Source organism: Ceratotherium simum, chromosome 2 (genome assembly GCF_057802395.1).
Source record: "Ceratotherium simum simum isolate JZ-2026a chromosome 2, ASM5780239v1, whole genome shotgun sequence".
NCBI lineage: Eukaryota > Metazoa > Chordata > Mammalia > Perissodactyla > Rhinocerotidae > Ceratotherium > Ceratotherium simum.
Genome location: NC_141901.1, coordinates 2,121,087 through 2,135,942, shown reverse-complemented (window position 1 = coordinate 2,135,942; position 14,856 = coordinate 2,121,087). Strand labels below are relative to the sequence as shown.

General features: G+C 56.9%; 1 protein-coding gene across 2 annotated transcripts in view; it reads right to left on the bottom strand.

Moving 5' to 3' along the window:
* Positions 1 to 14,529, bottom strand: part of SLC60A1 (solute carrier family 60 member 1) — a 30,390-nt gene extending 15,861 nt beyond the window's left edge. Inside the window, exons 1-4 of one of the 2 annotated variants that reach the window (XM_087437197.1) lie at positions 14,211 to 14,529; positions 4,663 to 4,861; positions 3,691 to 3,951; positions 335 to 503 (exon numbers count right to left, since the gene is read on the bottom strand). In XM_087437197.1, the coding sequence (XP_087293323.1) occupies positions 335 to 503; positions 3,691 to 3,951; positions 4,663 to 4,861; positions 14,211 to 14,440 (859 nt within the window). In that variant the 5' untranslated portion in view covers positions 14,441 to 14,529. The remainder of the gene's footprint in view (positions 1 to 334; positions 504 to 3,690; positions 3,952 to 4,662; positions 4,862 to 14,210) is intronic. The other variant, XM_004425115.3, reaches the window with a different exon arrangement.
* Positions 14,530 to 14,856: the final 327 nt, after the last annotated feature.

The window sequence follows — 14,856 nt, the reverse complement described above, 5'->3', positions numbered from 1 at the left end:
ACCGCTTACTGCCTCCCACCTTCTCTAGCTTCCAAGCATCTGCTGGAACAGCCCCTCCCCGTCTCATAGTACTGGTGGAGACAAGGCTCAGAGAGGTCAAGTAACTTGCCCAAGATCACACAGGTGGGCTTAGGCAGGCGGGAGGTTAGAGCCAGAAGTCTGCCTTCCTCATTCTCTTGGCCAGGTTGCTCCATCTCCTGCCTTACAAGACCATTAGCGCCTAGGTGTTTTTCTCCAACCATTATCACCTGTGATTTACGTCCACCCTGGGGGCGGAGTACCAGGGAAGCATTGGTATGGGGCTGTGAGCATGAAAATTCATTAGAGCCCCTACCTCGGTGTTGCTGAAACTTTGGGGGAAGTGAGGAAGTGTCTTCCTTCTCAGGAGACTGCGTCTCCAGTGCAAGCTCATCTGCAGAGAGGAGCAGGGGCCTCCTCTGAGGGCAGCAGGTCAGCAGGTGCTCTTTGGACAGCAGAAACAGCACAGCCAGGGGCACTGGGAGCTGGGAGGTGAGCAGAGGGTCAGGAGAGCCCTGTTCCCGTCAGGCGCCCCCCTTCCCAAGCCAGGCCCACTGCATACACCTCCACTCGGCTGTATGGCACACACAGGGTCTGCACGGTCCTGGGAGAAGACAGCTCTTTTCCAAGGGTGTCCACTTAAGAGCCATCCCCAGCTAACGCAGCCAGGTGCCTTGACCCAGGGCAGGCGTGGTGTAACTGCTGCCCAACCTTAACCACATCCGTTTCCCTGAAGACGGGTACTTGTCACATGCAAAGCTTGGACTCGCACTGGGCCTCTGTTGGCACAGGAGAGGTGCCAGAGATTAACTCATTTCTAACGTCCTTATCCTGAATGGTGCTGGCGCTGGCTCCTCACTCTTCATCCTGCTAGATCACGTGATGCTTTACAAAGTTTGGCTTTTGTTCATCACAGCTCTATGAAGTGTGCTGGGGGGAATTATCCTCATTTTCCAGTTGGGGCAAATGAGGCTCAAAGTTGTCACTTAGTCATAACCTGTTACAACTGGAAGAGACGTGAGCAGTAAGCTAGAGACCCAGGGAGCGTTAGTGCCCAGGCATACAGCTGGCTTGGGGCAGAGCTGGACTGGAGCCCAGGCCTCCTGAATCTGTCAGTGCTGTCTCCACCTTAGGGGCTGTCTGGGTGATATAATACCCTAAGAGGGTACAGAGGCTGTCCTCAGGGGCTTGGTGTCTGGAAAATAGAGACAGGGACTCCTTTTGATTGAAAAATGCAAGCTACGAGCAACACGCACACACAAGCTTAATGTTATGCTCACTGCTATTTACCTTAAGCCACTTAGGTTTTATGAACTCCCCAGAGCAATGGGAAATGTCTCTTGCTTCTGAGGTTGCCTGGAGAAGCCTCCACCACCTCCCTCAGGGGAGCTGCCTGTGTCTAACCACCCTCGCTGCCAGGAAGCTCCTCATCAAGTCTAACCTCTGCCCTTCCTGCTACAACTTCATCCCAGTTCCTCTTGAGAGGAAGCCCAGGGAACTGCGGAAATTTCCCAGAGGCTCATGGGCTTCTCTGAGCTCACAGGCAGAGCCGGCGGGTAGAGATGGAAGTCAGGGGACTGCCAGCCCCTGCCTGGTGCTGCTCAGCAGGAGCCTGCTCTTCGCCTGGAGCCACGCTGGCCCATTCAGGCATTTTCCCAAGTCACCCGAAAACCACCCGTCCTGACCTCCCTGTGGGCACCTTGAGAGCCTCCCTCCACACTCAAAAACAGGTCAAAGTCAGACCCCCTCCTCCCCCCAGCAGCGCTAGAGCCACAAATTGGGCCTGAGTTGCACGAAAAACAGCCCTGCCCTCAGGAGTCCCGGGTCTGAAGGGGGAGATGAAGCCCTCCCTCCAGTCTGATGGGGGAAACAGGAAACCCACATGCAGAGGCCTGCGGTGGCAGAATGCTTGGGTGAAGGCCAAGGGGAAACAGCTGTAAAAGAGGCGGGATCACTCAGGTGGGGCTTTCCAGGGAGATGGGTGGTGGGAAGGACGGCACAGAGGACTGGCCGGCGCTTCCGGCAGGAACACACGCCATCTTTATAAGCCCATTCAGGGAAGGCAGGCTCCACCTTAAAAGTCTGAGGGTGCCAGGTGGGCTGTGCCTGTGTGTGTGTGTGCGCCTCTGTGTGTATGTGTGTGCGCACCCACATGCACGCACAGCCCCATTCTCTTCTGCGGTGGACTGTTTATCTTCAGACACAAACCAATGGAAAAAGCCCGGAAATCCTGCAGCAAACACCGTGCTTCCAGTCCACACCGTGTGGGGCAAGACAAAAGAGCTCTCAGGCTGAAGCTGGACCTTCCGGCGTCCTGGTCCTGGAGCCTCAGCCTTGACACTGTGCTGACAGTGCTCTTTCCCTTCGCAGGCCCCCTTGGAGGGCACGGGCCCAAAGCTGCACTATTTCCAAAACAATGATGGGCACGGGCAGAAAAGGGAAGGAGCAGAAGGAGAGGGGTGCATTTCGGAGAGCCCTCAGTGAAGATTCTGGTACAGGGAAAGGAAAGTTACAAAGGAGAAGAAAGGAAAAATGAGCAGTGACTATGGGGCAGCAGGTCGGAGGTTTGTGCTGGGAGTCGGGGTTCCGGCCTGGCCCTGCCTCTTCCTAAGCCCCATCAGGGCCTTGACTGAGCCAGTGCTGCCCTGTTGCTCAGTGGGCCTGGGTGGTCTCAAAGGCCCCTTTCAGTGCTACATGCCTGGCATCGCTCTGAGGCCCAGCAGCAGCCGGGCAGAGGCTGTAGTACCCGAGCCCAGTCTGCCTGCCTCTGGATGGCTGATGCGTCTGCCTAGTACAAAAAGAGGCTCTAAGTCAGGGTGACAAGCCATGCAGCGCCTCCATCCCACAGCCAGGCCAACGGCCACCTGGAATACTCCCCAGCCCCAGCCCATGCTGGGCACAAGCCAGGAGGCCAGGGCTGCTCCTGGTGTTCCTAACAGAACTTCTCAAGCCAGAGAGGGGGTGGGGGGGAGTCTCCCCACCTCTCCCTCTGGCCCCAGCCTGGGCTAACGTGGGAGAACCTGTTTTGGGCTGCAGACACCAGCGGGGGTTTCCAGCCAGAGATTAGAGTCAGTGCTGATATGGCAGGGGAGGATGAGAGCTGGGAGTACAGAGGGACCTCAGTATCTGACCAGTCACGGTGAGGTGGTCTATCTGCTCTGCTCCCACCAAGGCAGCCTTGGCAGGCAGCGTCCCTTGGAGGTCATCTTGTCTGTCCCCTGGCCTCCACAGGAGCCCACCTCACAGCAGGGCACCAGAGACTCCCACCAGTGATTGAAGATCCCAGAGAAGAGCCCGGCAGGTCCTGCAGTGCTCTGTCCCAGGGTCTACTTCATCTGGCCTTGGAGGAAAAGAGCCGGTTTCCCACAGAGCCTCAGACGACTTGAAAGTTGACCCTGACATCACCGTGCTAAACCTGCTCGCTCACTGCTTTACCTGCCTTGAGAATCGCCATCACAGGATGTCACAACTGAAGGACCTCAGAGATGATCTCTTTTGACCTCCTTTGTGTTCAGATGAATCCCTGGGGGTCAGGTCTCCCATCCTCTTGCCTTCCTAAGGGCACACCTCCGCCCCAGCACCTTGCTCAGAATCAGAAGAATCTGCACTGGGAGCTGGTATGGACTGGTATGTGTGACTGTCCCCACCCAGCCCTGCACCAGTGGCACTCACATTGATCAGGGCCATGATCCAGAAGGCGTAGCCCACGTGGGTCCCTGCCCCATCCTGCAGGGGTGGCCCAGGGAGCGTCTGGTTGGACCAAGGCCGCGCCTCAGTGCGGTGCTGGCCCAGGACCCTGGCGGCGTGGAACAGGTGGCTGCCGGAGGTGGCGTTGGCTGTGTTATTGGCAGGCAAGCAGTTGGCATCAGACAGGAAGGGGTCGGCTATAAGGGGGCTCAGCAGAGCACCGAAGCCCACAAAAAAATGGAGAACCTGTGGAGGGAGAAGTGAAGTGGGTGGGGGATGGCTCAGGCTTCACCCTCCAGCCATGCATCTCATCTGGGGAGCCCCTGCCTGGCCCCACAGTGGGGAGCAATAGAGAGTGGGAGGCAGGAGAGGAGAGGAGTGAAGCTCCTCTCAGCCACCTTCCTGGCCTGGGATAACTTGGTGACGGGGGCCAATCCCCTCCCTCACTCTCCCTTCTTTCTCAAATCTTGACCCCTGACTGGGGGCTGTCCCCATGTTAGTATCCACCAGGTCACACCGCAAAGGGAAGGGGGCTTAATAAAGGGAAGGGCTGGACTGGTAACTGGGAGGAGAAGGAAGGAAGAAGGAATAAGAAGACAGGAGAAAACGGCGATCCCTCCCATCATGCCACTTCCCAGTTTACAAAGAGCCTTCTCTCATGAGCACTCAGCCTCCCGTGACCATCCTGCCATGCCAGAAAGATCGTTACCCCATCTAAGAGACGAGGAGACCCCAGTCCAGAGATGCTGAGTGACTGCCCAGTGGGCCCAGCTGGGAGTTGTCACACTGAACTGAGAGCCTGGTGCTCTTTCTCAGTCACCACCCTGGCCCAAGGGAACAGATACTTGACCCTGGGGAGAGGGCCAAGGTGGAGGGGGCTGGGAGAGATGGACAGGGCCTAGGGAGCTCTCCTGTGTCCTCGCCACCACCCAGCCCCACTCCTGCTTGTGCGCTCACCTGGAGGAAGATGGCCGAGTCCTTCTGGTAGATCCTCACCAGCTGCATGTTGGCCACGGTGTCGATGCAGCCCATGGCCAGGCCCGCCAGTGCCATGACAGAGGCCAGCACCTTCACGTCACGGCAGAAGGGGATGACGGCAAACACCAGGGAGATGGCCAGAGAGGAGGTGAAGAGGGCCCATAACGACTGGGCCAGTCTGCAGGAGCAGACAGGTGAGGTCAGCGGAGGTGGGCAGAGCCCTGGGAATGGAGAGCCCCCTCCTTGTCCTCCACCAGCTGGGTGGCCCCAAGGAAGCTGAGACATCTCCCCCAGCCTCTGGCAGAACGGGGTGGCACTGTCACTTATTAGCTATGGGTGGTGGGCGAGATGTTTGATGTGTCTCGTTTTCCTCGGATAACCACCCCGACCTCACAGGGCGGTTGTGAGAACTGAAGACACTATGTAACGTCACACAATGGGCACCTCACAAGGCCTAGCTGCTACTTACTCATAGGCAATTTCATATTGTCGACTTAAACTTTAAACTGTTTACCTACAAACAATGAGATGCAAAGATGTTTCTGTCCCTCTCAGGGATGGCATGAGGGGAAGCTGCTTTGAGCACCGCAAGGCCATATGCCTGAAACTGGAGGTGGGACCCGGGATGGAACCTGAACCCCAAATCCCCTGAGCTGGGCTGCAGGGTGCCCTTCCCACACAGGAATAGGAAACTGGCCAGGCCCTCTGCAGGCGTCAGGCCTGAGCTGCCTGAACCAAAGCCCACAGCCCAGGTATTCGGGTAATTTGGTGACCTCTCCATGGGCAGAGGTCTCAGGCCCTGTGCCTGCCTGGCAAGTGTCCAGAAGGGAGGCCCTGTGTCTGTCCCCACTGAGAGGTGTCGAGTGGGGACCTTCCCCCCAAGGAGCCCACAGCAGGCAGGCTGAAGGCCTCTTCCCCCAGGAGTGAATGAATGCACGGAGTGGCTAAGGCTCTGTCCAATAACCAGATGCACAGAGAAAGGAAGGAAGCCTGGTATTTTCTGGGACCAGTCTGAAAGGCTAATGTGGGGGGAAGGAGACCGGGCAGCAAGAAGATTCTGGAAGGGAGAGGCTGTGGAATAATGTTCTCAGATTAGGAAAAGTCGGAGCACCCCCAGTCACCGTCCGTCTGGCCGCTGGACCTGGGCGTGGAGGTCCTATGAGGCAAGAAGAGCTGTCTGTTCCCAACACACTGAGAAGAGGGAGCCCCCCGGAGACCCCCAGGCTGCTTTTTCCAGGACATTCTTGCCTCTGACCCCCTTGGCTCTCAGCTTTTCATCTTGTCCCATCTTTGAATAAATCCCTTATCAGAAGGGCTTTGCTGATAACGGCGGTTCGTTACTTTCTCTTTTCTTGTTCCCAACCTGATCTGCTGGGGAGATCACTGATCATGACCCTTGCCTGTTCCCAGCTCAGAGCTGTGTGTGAGGGGGAGGGGGGACTCACTTCACCTCGGCATTAGGAGGGAAACAGGGAGGGTCATGTTGTGGGGAGGCCTGTTCAGGTCCCTTCTGACCTCCGTTGCCCTCAGCATCCCTGCTCTGCGGGGGCGCCAGCACTGACAGCCTGGGCCACTCACTTGGCTTCCTGCGCTTCTGCCCCCTGCAACCTGGTAGCCACGTCTCCCTTTCCTCCGTCGTCCCGGCGCAGAGGAGGGGCCCACACCTCCACAGGCTGATAAACATGGCAGGCTCCCACAACAGCTCTCTCTTTCCCCTTCCTTTCCCTCCACAAAACAGACTAGGCAGCCTCCTGGGTGGCCTGACTTCAGGGATAGCAAGAGGGCCCCTATCTCCCCTTCAATGTTTCCCCCAGTGGCCTGGTACACGGGGTGTGACAGTTCCACGACCTCACTCACCACTGCGCCATGCAGCACGGACGCCCCAAGTCAAGTGCAAATACTCTCATGAAGAATTAACATATCATCACTATTGCCCTGAAAAACTTGAAAGTGGTTAATGATCAGTTCTGTAGCGAAGTCCGGAGGGAACGGGACCTGGGGTCAGTAAACTGAGAGGGAAGGAGCTGTGGTAAAAGAAAATGATAACTAACATTACAGTGAACATGACGACATCTAGCATGTGTTTACAGCATCTGAGACATCTGGAGGACAGGACAATGCCGTGAGGCAGCCTTTGCGATTGTGCCTATTTGACCCACGAGTAAACTGAGGCTGAGGAAGGCTAAGAAAGTAGCTGACAGAGCCTGGACTCAAACCCAGGTCTTCTGACTTGAGATTCCCTATGCCATGCTGCTTCTCCGTGGAGGAGTGTGTGTGCATGTGCGAGTGTGTAAAAAGGCTGGTGCTGCGCCACAGACCGAGCCAGGCTGGAGAAGGGGGTGGCCAGCAGGGAGCATGAGGCCAGGTTCTGCAGAGCCTTGGTCTTAGGAAGCAATGGTGAACAGCTGTAGTCGCTAGAACATGAGCCCCCAGTGGCCCCTCTGCTGCTGTTACGGGAGCTCCAACTGATTCATATTGTGCCTGCTGGCTCCATCGCAAGCTTCCCGAGGCATCTGCTGCAGCCTGGTCATTGCAGGACCCCATGCTCGGACGGTGCTTGGCCCTGAGAAGGTGCTCCATGCAGGGTTGCTCGATGCTGCTGGCGAAACAGGAACAGTGTTTGAGGCAGGCTTGTCTCATCACCCCACACAGGACAGCTGGGGGAAAAGGGCTGCAGACTGTTTGGAGCCTGATGTTGGGAGTCAGATGGGGGTGACAGAGAGAGAGTCAGAGACAGAGAGGCAGAGGCAAAGAGATGAAGAACAAAGTCGAGCAGGTTGCCAGGAAGGTGCTGAGTGGAACGGCAGGAGGCTCAGGAGCTGGGGAGAGGGTTCAGGAAGGGCTGGTGGCCAGTGGGATGCCCTGTCCAGGCCTCTCCTCTCTCCCATTTGTATCCTCTCCCCTTGTCATTCTTAAGATGCCCACAGGGGGCTTTTTGTTCCCATGCCCAGTGGCAGGCAGGAGGGAGGGATAAGGAGACAGGACAGGCGGAAAGGAGAGGCTGGACGGCGAGTGGCCTGGGATGTTCCCTCCCTGCATCTTCTGCCAGCCCCTGGGCTGTGATGTGAACTTGCCGCCCTGCCAGCTGGGGCTGGGGAGGGCTGAGCCCATATTGGGTCTGGGGTTCCTGCGCATCAGGGGGCTGGAGACCTGTTCCCAGTAAACGCGGACGGCTGCACCACAGGAAACCTTGTGTTTGGACGCCAGACTGCCTGTCCACACCCCACCCCCAGCTTCTTCAGCAGGGCTGTGCCTGGGCATTCCAGAAATCAGCCTGAACAAATGTCTTTAGAATGGTATGTTGTTGCCAAGTAAAAAGGAATCCCATAGACATCCCAGAGCCAGACTGAAATACACTAATTGGTGTGGTCACTTAATGGTTTGGTCAACAGCCCCTTCCAGGAATGTGGGTAATTGAAAATTATGGAATAATAATGTCAAAACAGCTTTGGCAGCATGGATGCGGTGGGATTTGTAATCACAAGACTGGTCCTAGGCCCACCTCTGCCACTTCCCAAGTGTGGCTTGGCGCAAGCCACATACACGTCGTCCCTCTGAGCCTCAGTTTCCTCCACTGTAACATGAGGACAGTAAGCTCTGCCTCAAGAGGCTGCCACGCAGGGTCAGTGTGATGTGACAGTTGACCATTCACTGGGATCTCCCCCTGGCCACCTGGGGCCGCCTCCCCGATGCTCGCCCCCTCCCTGCTGGCCCCAGGCTCCCCCAAAGATCACTGCCAGGCCCAGAAAAGTGCACTCAGCAGAAAGGGTGCAGAGATCGGGGCCAGTCCCAGATCCGCCCCCAGGCCCTGCCTCTGTGCCTGCTGCAAGGCCCATGGGGTGACCCCAGGAGGCTGGTCCAGGAACTGCTAGCGTGGCAACAAGGAACTAAGAGTCCTACCCTCATTTCACAGATCAGGAAACAGGCGCTGACCAGGGAAGAGTGGAGCAACGCCGAGCCAGGGTCCAGTCTCTTGACTCCCGATCGAGGCAGAGGCCAGTGGAGTGATCTTCCCTCCCCAGGTCCTGGATTCAGAGGTTATTTCAGGCCAATTAGAGGAAAGGCCCCATGCCTTCAAGGCGTAGCGAGACCCAGGAATAGTCTAAACAGTCTAGGGAACCCTTCCTCAGGAAGCCTGAGAAAAGTGTGAGTTACTCATTAATGGCTCCACACAGAAGGTGCAAACGGGGACGGAGAGCAGGGAGCCAGGTCCTGCCCCAGCCTTGCGAGGATCCGCTCCAGGCGCCTGCCCCGCCAGTTTGCCGTGTGACCTTGGGCACGTGGCCGTGCTCTGCCTTACCCAGAGGGCACATGTGATCACCTTGACCTGGCCTTGCAGTGGGCTCTGGCCCTGCTGGTGCTGATAGGAGGGGCTGCTTGGCTCTCAAACAGGAGAAGGGGCTGGAGCAGTAAGGTGTCAGCCAGCCTGTCCCACCCTCCACTCCCCAAGGTGGGGCCCAGCCACAGGCTCCCAGAGTGACCGACCCCAGGGTAGGCACTGACCCCAGGCGGGCACTACCAGTCTCTTCACACTCTTGCCTCAGGGGATCCCACTGTCCACCCTGGATGATCTCCTTCCTTGAAGGACCAGGGGAGAGGGCCACAGTGCAAGACTGAGGGAGAGCCAGAGGCATCCCCAGCCCCTCTCCACCCCAGAGGGGCAGGCAGCCCCCAGAGAGGAGTGGCGGCCTAGGACAAGAAACCAGGAGACAAGGGACCCCCTGGGAGCCAGGGCAGGCTGGAGACCACAGCGCAAGCCAGAGCGAGAGGGAAGGGGAGACTCAGACTGAGGGAGGGACCAGGAGAGGCCCCCCCTCTACCTGGGTCACCCCCACACTGACACCCCAGCTTGTTCAGGGCCTGTGTTAAGGCTGGGGGCACCCAGAGGGAGGAGCAAGAAAGCCTGTCTTTGGGGAGATCCCAACCTAAGGCAGGGCTGCCCTGTTAGACTCAGGTCCAGGCTGCATCCTGTATGTGATGACGTCCCTCGGCCCGATGGGGCGCTGGGCTCACAGGGAGTGCTCCTAACACATCGGCTGGACTTTCAGTGCTGTCTGTGCCAAAACACCTCTCCCCCAGTTCTTTGCAGGCATGGCTCTCTCCTGTCATTCAGGTGTCAGCTCAAATGTCACCTCCTCAGAGAGGCCTTCCCTGACCACCTAGCTAAAGTAGCCCTCAACTCTGTTACTCTCCATCCTTACCCCCTTTATTTCCTTCATTTCACTAAAATGGTCCTCCAGAATGGAAGCTCCATGAGAGCAGGAGCCTTGTGTTGTATTCACCCCTAAAACAGGGTCTGACTCAAGAGATATTTGTTGAATGAGTGAATTAAGGGGTAGGATGAGTTTTGAGAACTTTTTTTAATTTAAAAAAATTCAGATTTAATTTACATACCATAAAATTCATCTATTCAAAGTGTACAATTCAGTGCTTTTTAGTATATTCAGAGTTGTGAACCCATCACCACAATTTAAGTTTAGAGCATTTCTATCACCCCAAAAAGAAACCCCATACCCATTAGCAGTCACTCCCCATTCCTCTCTGCACCCCACCCCCAGCCCTAGGCAACTACTAATTTACTTTCTATATCTATAGATTTTCCTACTCTAGACTTCCAAATGAACGGAATCATATAGTATGTGGTCTTTTGTGATAGGGTTCTTTCATTTGGCATAATGTCTTCAAGGTTCCTCCATGTTGTAGCATGTAACAACACTTCATTCCTTTTTATGGCTGAATAATATTCCAATGTGGGGATGTACCACATTATGTTGCCCATCCATCCACTGATGGACATTTGGGTTGTTTCCACTTTTTGGCTATGATGAATAATACTGCTATGAATGTTCATGTACAAGTTTTTGTGTGGATATGTTTTCAGTTCTTTGAGGCATATACCTAGGAGTAGAATTGCTGGGTCATATGGTAACTCTATGTTGAGATGGGTTCTTAAAGAAAGAACCATGCCTAGTGCCAGCCCTTTAGTGAGCTTTTAGCCCAGGTTTGTCACATGCTGAAAGGTGGACAAGCTGCTGGAGGGAGAGGCAGAGGCCTTCCAGATGGGAGACTGAGCAGGACTCGGCTCGGAGGAGGGAGCCGGCTTTCATACTGTGTTCCAGGGACTGCAGGGGCCAGCGTGAGAGGAAACTGCGTGGAAGACGATTTCACGCAAGGGGCAGGAAGGAGTCAGAGCTGAGTTTGGGGCAGGGCAGGACTTGCAGGAATTCAAGAAAAGATAAAGGCAGAGAAGGAGATAGTGAATAGGGCAAAGAGAGGAAAAACTCAACAAGCCTTCAATTAAGAGGGTGCAGGCAGGCAAGAGGCCAAGGTGAGGCGGCGAAAAGGCTGGGGAGGCTCTGAAAGCCATTGACCTACTCGACGCCTTTGAGATAAAGGGGTCTGCCCAGGGTGGTGAGACAGGTCCCCAAGAAACCAGGAAAAAAAAACCCTGGGCTTGTGTCTAAATACCCCCTCCTCCTTCCTGTCTGACAAAGCACATACCTAGACACCCTGCCAACCAGGTGGCTTTGTGTTCTCCACTCCGAATGGTTTCCTGCTCTCAATAAGCAAGATTTTCTTCAGGAAGGTCTAGTCCAGATTCTCTGGCTGTAAGGGCACTCCTCTCCCTCTTGGCCTGCCTGTGGTGGCCTCCTGCAAGATCTCTGTCTATGCTAGAAGCCAGAGAGAGAGCGCACACGCCCGAGCGGGCAAGCTGGTCCTGTCCTGGGCTGAGGGCTCCCACCCTTCCCTGCATCCACTCTAACCGGCAGGGCCCTCCACACGCAGTCCCTCTGATGCACGACTCCGGCATCCAGAAACCCTATTCCAGAAACCCTATTCGGCCTAGCCCTTAGTCGGTGCCAAGCAGGAGGCAGGACTTGAGCAGGAACCCTAGAGAAAGAGGCGCTGCCCCCCTCTCATCTCCCCATGCGCGTCATTCCGCCCTCGTCCCCTCTCCCCCGCAACAGCTGGCCCTCCGATCTGTTAAACCAACACCCCACTCCAGCACCCAGCCTGGAGCGCTGGCGGGTAACCACTTCAGCTGAAAAGCACTCGCGGGGTATTAGCATTTAAACTGAGACTAAAGGAATCCAGCTTGAGGCTGGTTTCAGCGTGGGCAGAGGGTCTGTTTGTTTTGGAGGGTGGGGGGTTGTGATGGGCCGCCCAGCCCTGGTTAGGTGGTGACTCTAGTCTACACACAGGCCACCCCCGTGGTATCGCTGCATTTCCACTGAAGTCTGCTTTGCTCTTAACCAAAGGAAAGAGTTTTTTATGACATTTTGTCTTAGGGGTGAGAGGACTGAGGTTCAGAATTTAAACCTGAACCTACTCCCCCACCCTCCCCCACCCCCACCCCTCAGATCCCAGCAGGAAGCTCCAGAGGCCCACAGTTTCCTTCCCAGGAATGTCAGCTCAAGAATACTCAGCCCATGAGTATTCATAGGGATCCTCATGCCATGCCTGTGCCTGGTGAGTATAGGGTACAACTTGTACCCTGCAGAGCTGAAGTTGATTACTCATAAAGCAAGAGGCATTTCCAGAGTATCTGGTTCTAGCAGCGAATGCCTGTGTTCAAATCCTGAGTAGGCTTCTTAAATAGCTGTGTGCCCTGGGGCATATTTCTTAACCTCTCTGTGCCTCAGCTTTCTTACGCATAAAATGGAGATAATAGTACTACTCTACAGGGTTGTTGTAAAGATTAAATGAGTTGATACATGTGAGGTACTTAAAACAGTGCTAGCACTAAGTGCTCAATATTACTGTTACCATTATCATTCTTCTTTTCTGTGAGCTGGTTTCCCGCTGAAAGACCCTTCCCACTGCCTGTCCAGAGTCCCCCGTTGAGTAAGGACTCCTGAGAGAGGCACAGAGCAAATAAGGAAGAGATGGCCCAGCTGGATGTTTATCTCTGCCTTTTTCCCCAAACCTGGCACGCCAACCTGCCATTTAGAATTGTACTCATTCCCTTCCTGTTCTTTGCACTACACATCTTCCTAAAAAGTTCCAGGTAAGGGAGATTTTGTAAGTCATAATACGTATAACACACATACACACACAGAAAACACCCTGAGAGATTTCTAATTAGACCACTAGGCAGAATCAGAAAAGATCCTGAGCTTTTCTTAAGATTTTCTGAATCTCACATAAATCCAATCCTGTACAAAACCTACAGAAACACTAGTATACACAAGGAGACTTGCTTCTTAAAAGAATTTTTAAGTTTACAAGAGGATTGTGGTAATAAGGATAATCACTCCCTAACTGGTAATACTTTGTCAGTAGGGTGGCTTAAAGTGGGCTCCATCTCTGTGACACCCGTGCTCCTCTCCATCAGCTCTGGAAGTGAGGTGGACAGGAAAATCCACCCTCCTGGATTCCTCTAGGAGTGAGCCAAGGGGCAAGAGCCCTTGCCCCCATGGCCCCCAGAGGTTTCACGGGGATAGCCCAACCATGGTTTTGTTTCCAGGCCGTCTGCTTGCTTGGGTCCATACAATCCAGGAAACCATCCAGGCAGGAGCTGGGACTAGGGAAATCTCCAGCAGCCTATGGCCTGCAAGTCACCTCTGCCCTGCTTTGGGTCTGTCTGCCAGCTGCTCTAGGAGAGTGAATACTGCTGCCTTTCCAAAGGGCTCCAAGGAGGTGGCCCTGTTCAATTTGAGCGAAAGAACTGGGCTCTGCAACGGTATCCAAAAGGGTATCTCTGGGGAGCATGCCAGGCAAAGTCCAGAGACCCGCCCCGGGGCAGAGGCCAGGGAGGAGTAACATGAGGTGCGGGGACTGAAGGGGCCCCGGGCACCAGGGACGGAGGGGCGCCTTACCAAGCTTTGGGTGAGACACCCTGCACCCCCTCCACGGCCCTAGCGGGGAGGTCCTCTGTGTCTCAGAGGCCGAAGGGCTCCGCCTCCAGCGGCCAATACAGGAACCCTGGCCCCCTCAGGCGCAAGGCCACACAGGACCACCAGTCCCGTGGCCACCGGGGAAGGGAAGGGACAGCTTGTGTCAGCTGGTCTGGAACTGATGATGAGGTGGAGCCTGCCCCAGGGCGCTCGTCAACCGCAGCAAGCTTTGGCACCTACAGCGGCCCCCGAGGCGACACTCCCACTCTCCTGCCCCCTCACTTCCAGTTCTGCCCCCGGCAGCAGGGGCTACGGACAAACCTCGGACCCTCCCACCTCGGCAGACTCCACCACTCCGCTCCCCAAGGGGTGTGGGTGGGGGGAGCCGGGGGAGATGGGTTTACCCCCTCACAGGGGTGAGCGAAGGCAAATAAATAATCCAGAAGTCACCTTCAGTTCCCGGAGAGAGTTTTCCGGGGAGAGCTGGGGTGGGGGAGGAGGCGGCCCTTCGGCTAAGGCGGCGCGGCTGGCGGGCCGGGAGGGGTGGTCGCCGCCGCCAGGAGGCGGGGGCGGCGGGCAGCCCCGCGGTGGGCAGCGGCGGGGAGGGAAGGGAAGGGTCGGCGCGGGAGTGCGAGGAGCGGCGGGGGCGGGGGTCGGGTCTGCGGGGCGCGGACGCGGGCTGGCACTCACGTCCTCTTGAAGACGCCCCCGAGGGCGCTGCCCAGCAGGAGGCAGAGCTGCTGCGAGAAGAAGACCCAGGAGATCTGGGGCAGCGAGCTGTGCGTCTGGCAGCGCAGGTCCAGCAGCGTGGGCCCCAGGAAGGCGATGCACAGGCCGAAGCTGAAGAAGACGCTCCAGTAGGTGAGCGTGGGCTGCAGGTTGCGGCGGAGCAGCCCCGACACGCGGCCGTCGCAGCCCATGGCCCCAGCTGGCCGGCTCCCGGCTGCTGGCCCCGAGCGCGCGCCAGTGCCCAAGTGCCGCGCGGCTCGCCAGAGGGCCGGCCGGGCTGGGGAGGCCGGGGCCGGCGGGGAGGGGCGGGGAGGGGCCGCCCCGGCAAGGGGCCCCGCCCTCGGGTGCAGGGAGCGCCGGGGGCGCCTGTGCGGCCCGCGGGCACCGCGTCCGGGCCCGCGCCTGCCGCGTGCGGGGCAGGGCGCGGGCCTCCCGCTGCTTCTCGAACACACACACGCTCCCCCTCCCCCCGCTGCGGGAGGCCGCCCGGGAGCCACTCTTCACTCCCACCCCCTCTCCCACCCAGCTACTCTCCCACCAGCCTCCTTATACAGCCCCCCCAGGGTCGGAGGGCTTGCGTGCCCATTTTAGAGCCGGGCAAGCCGAG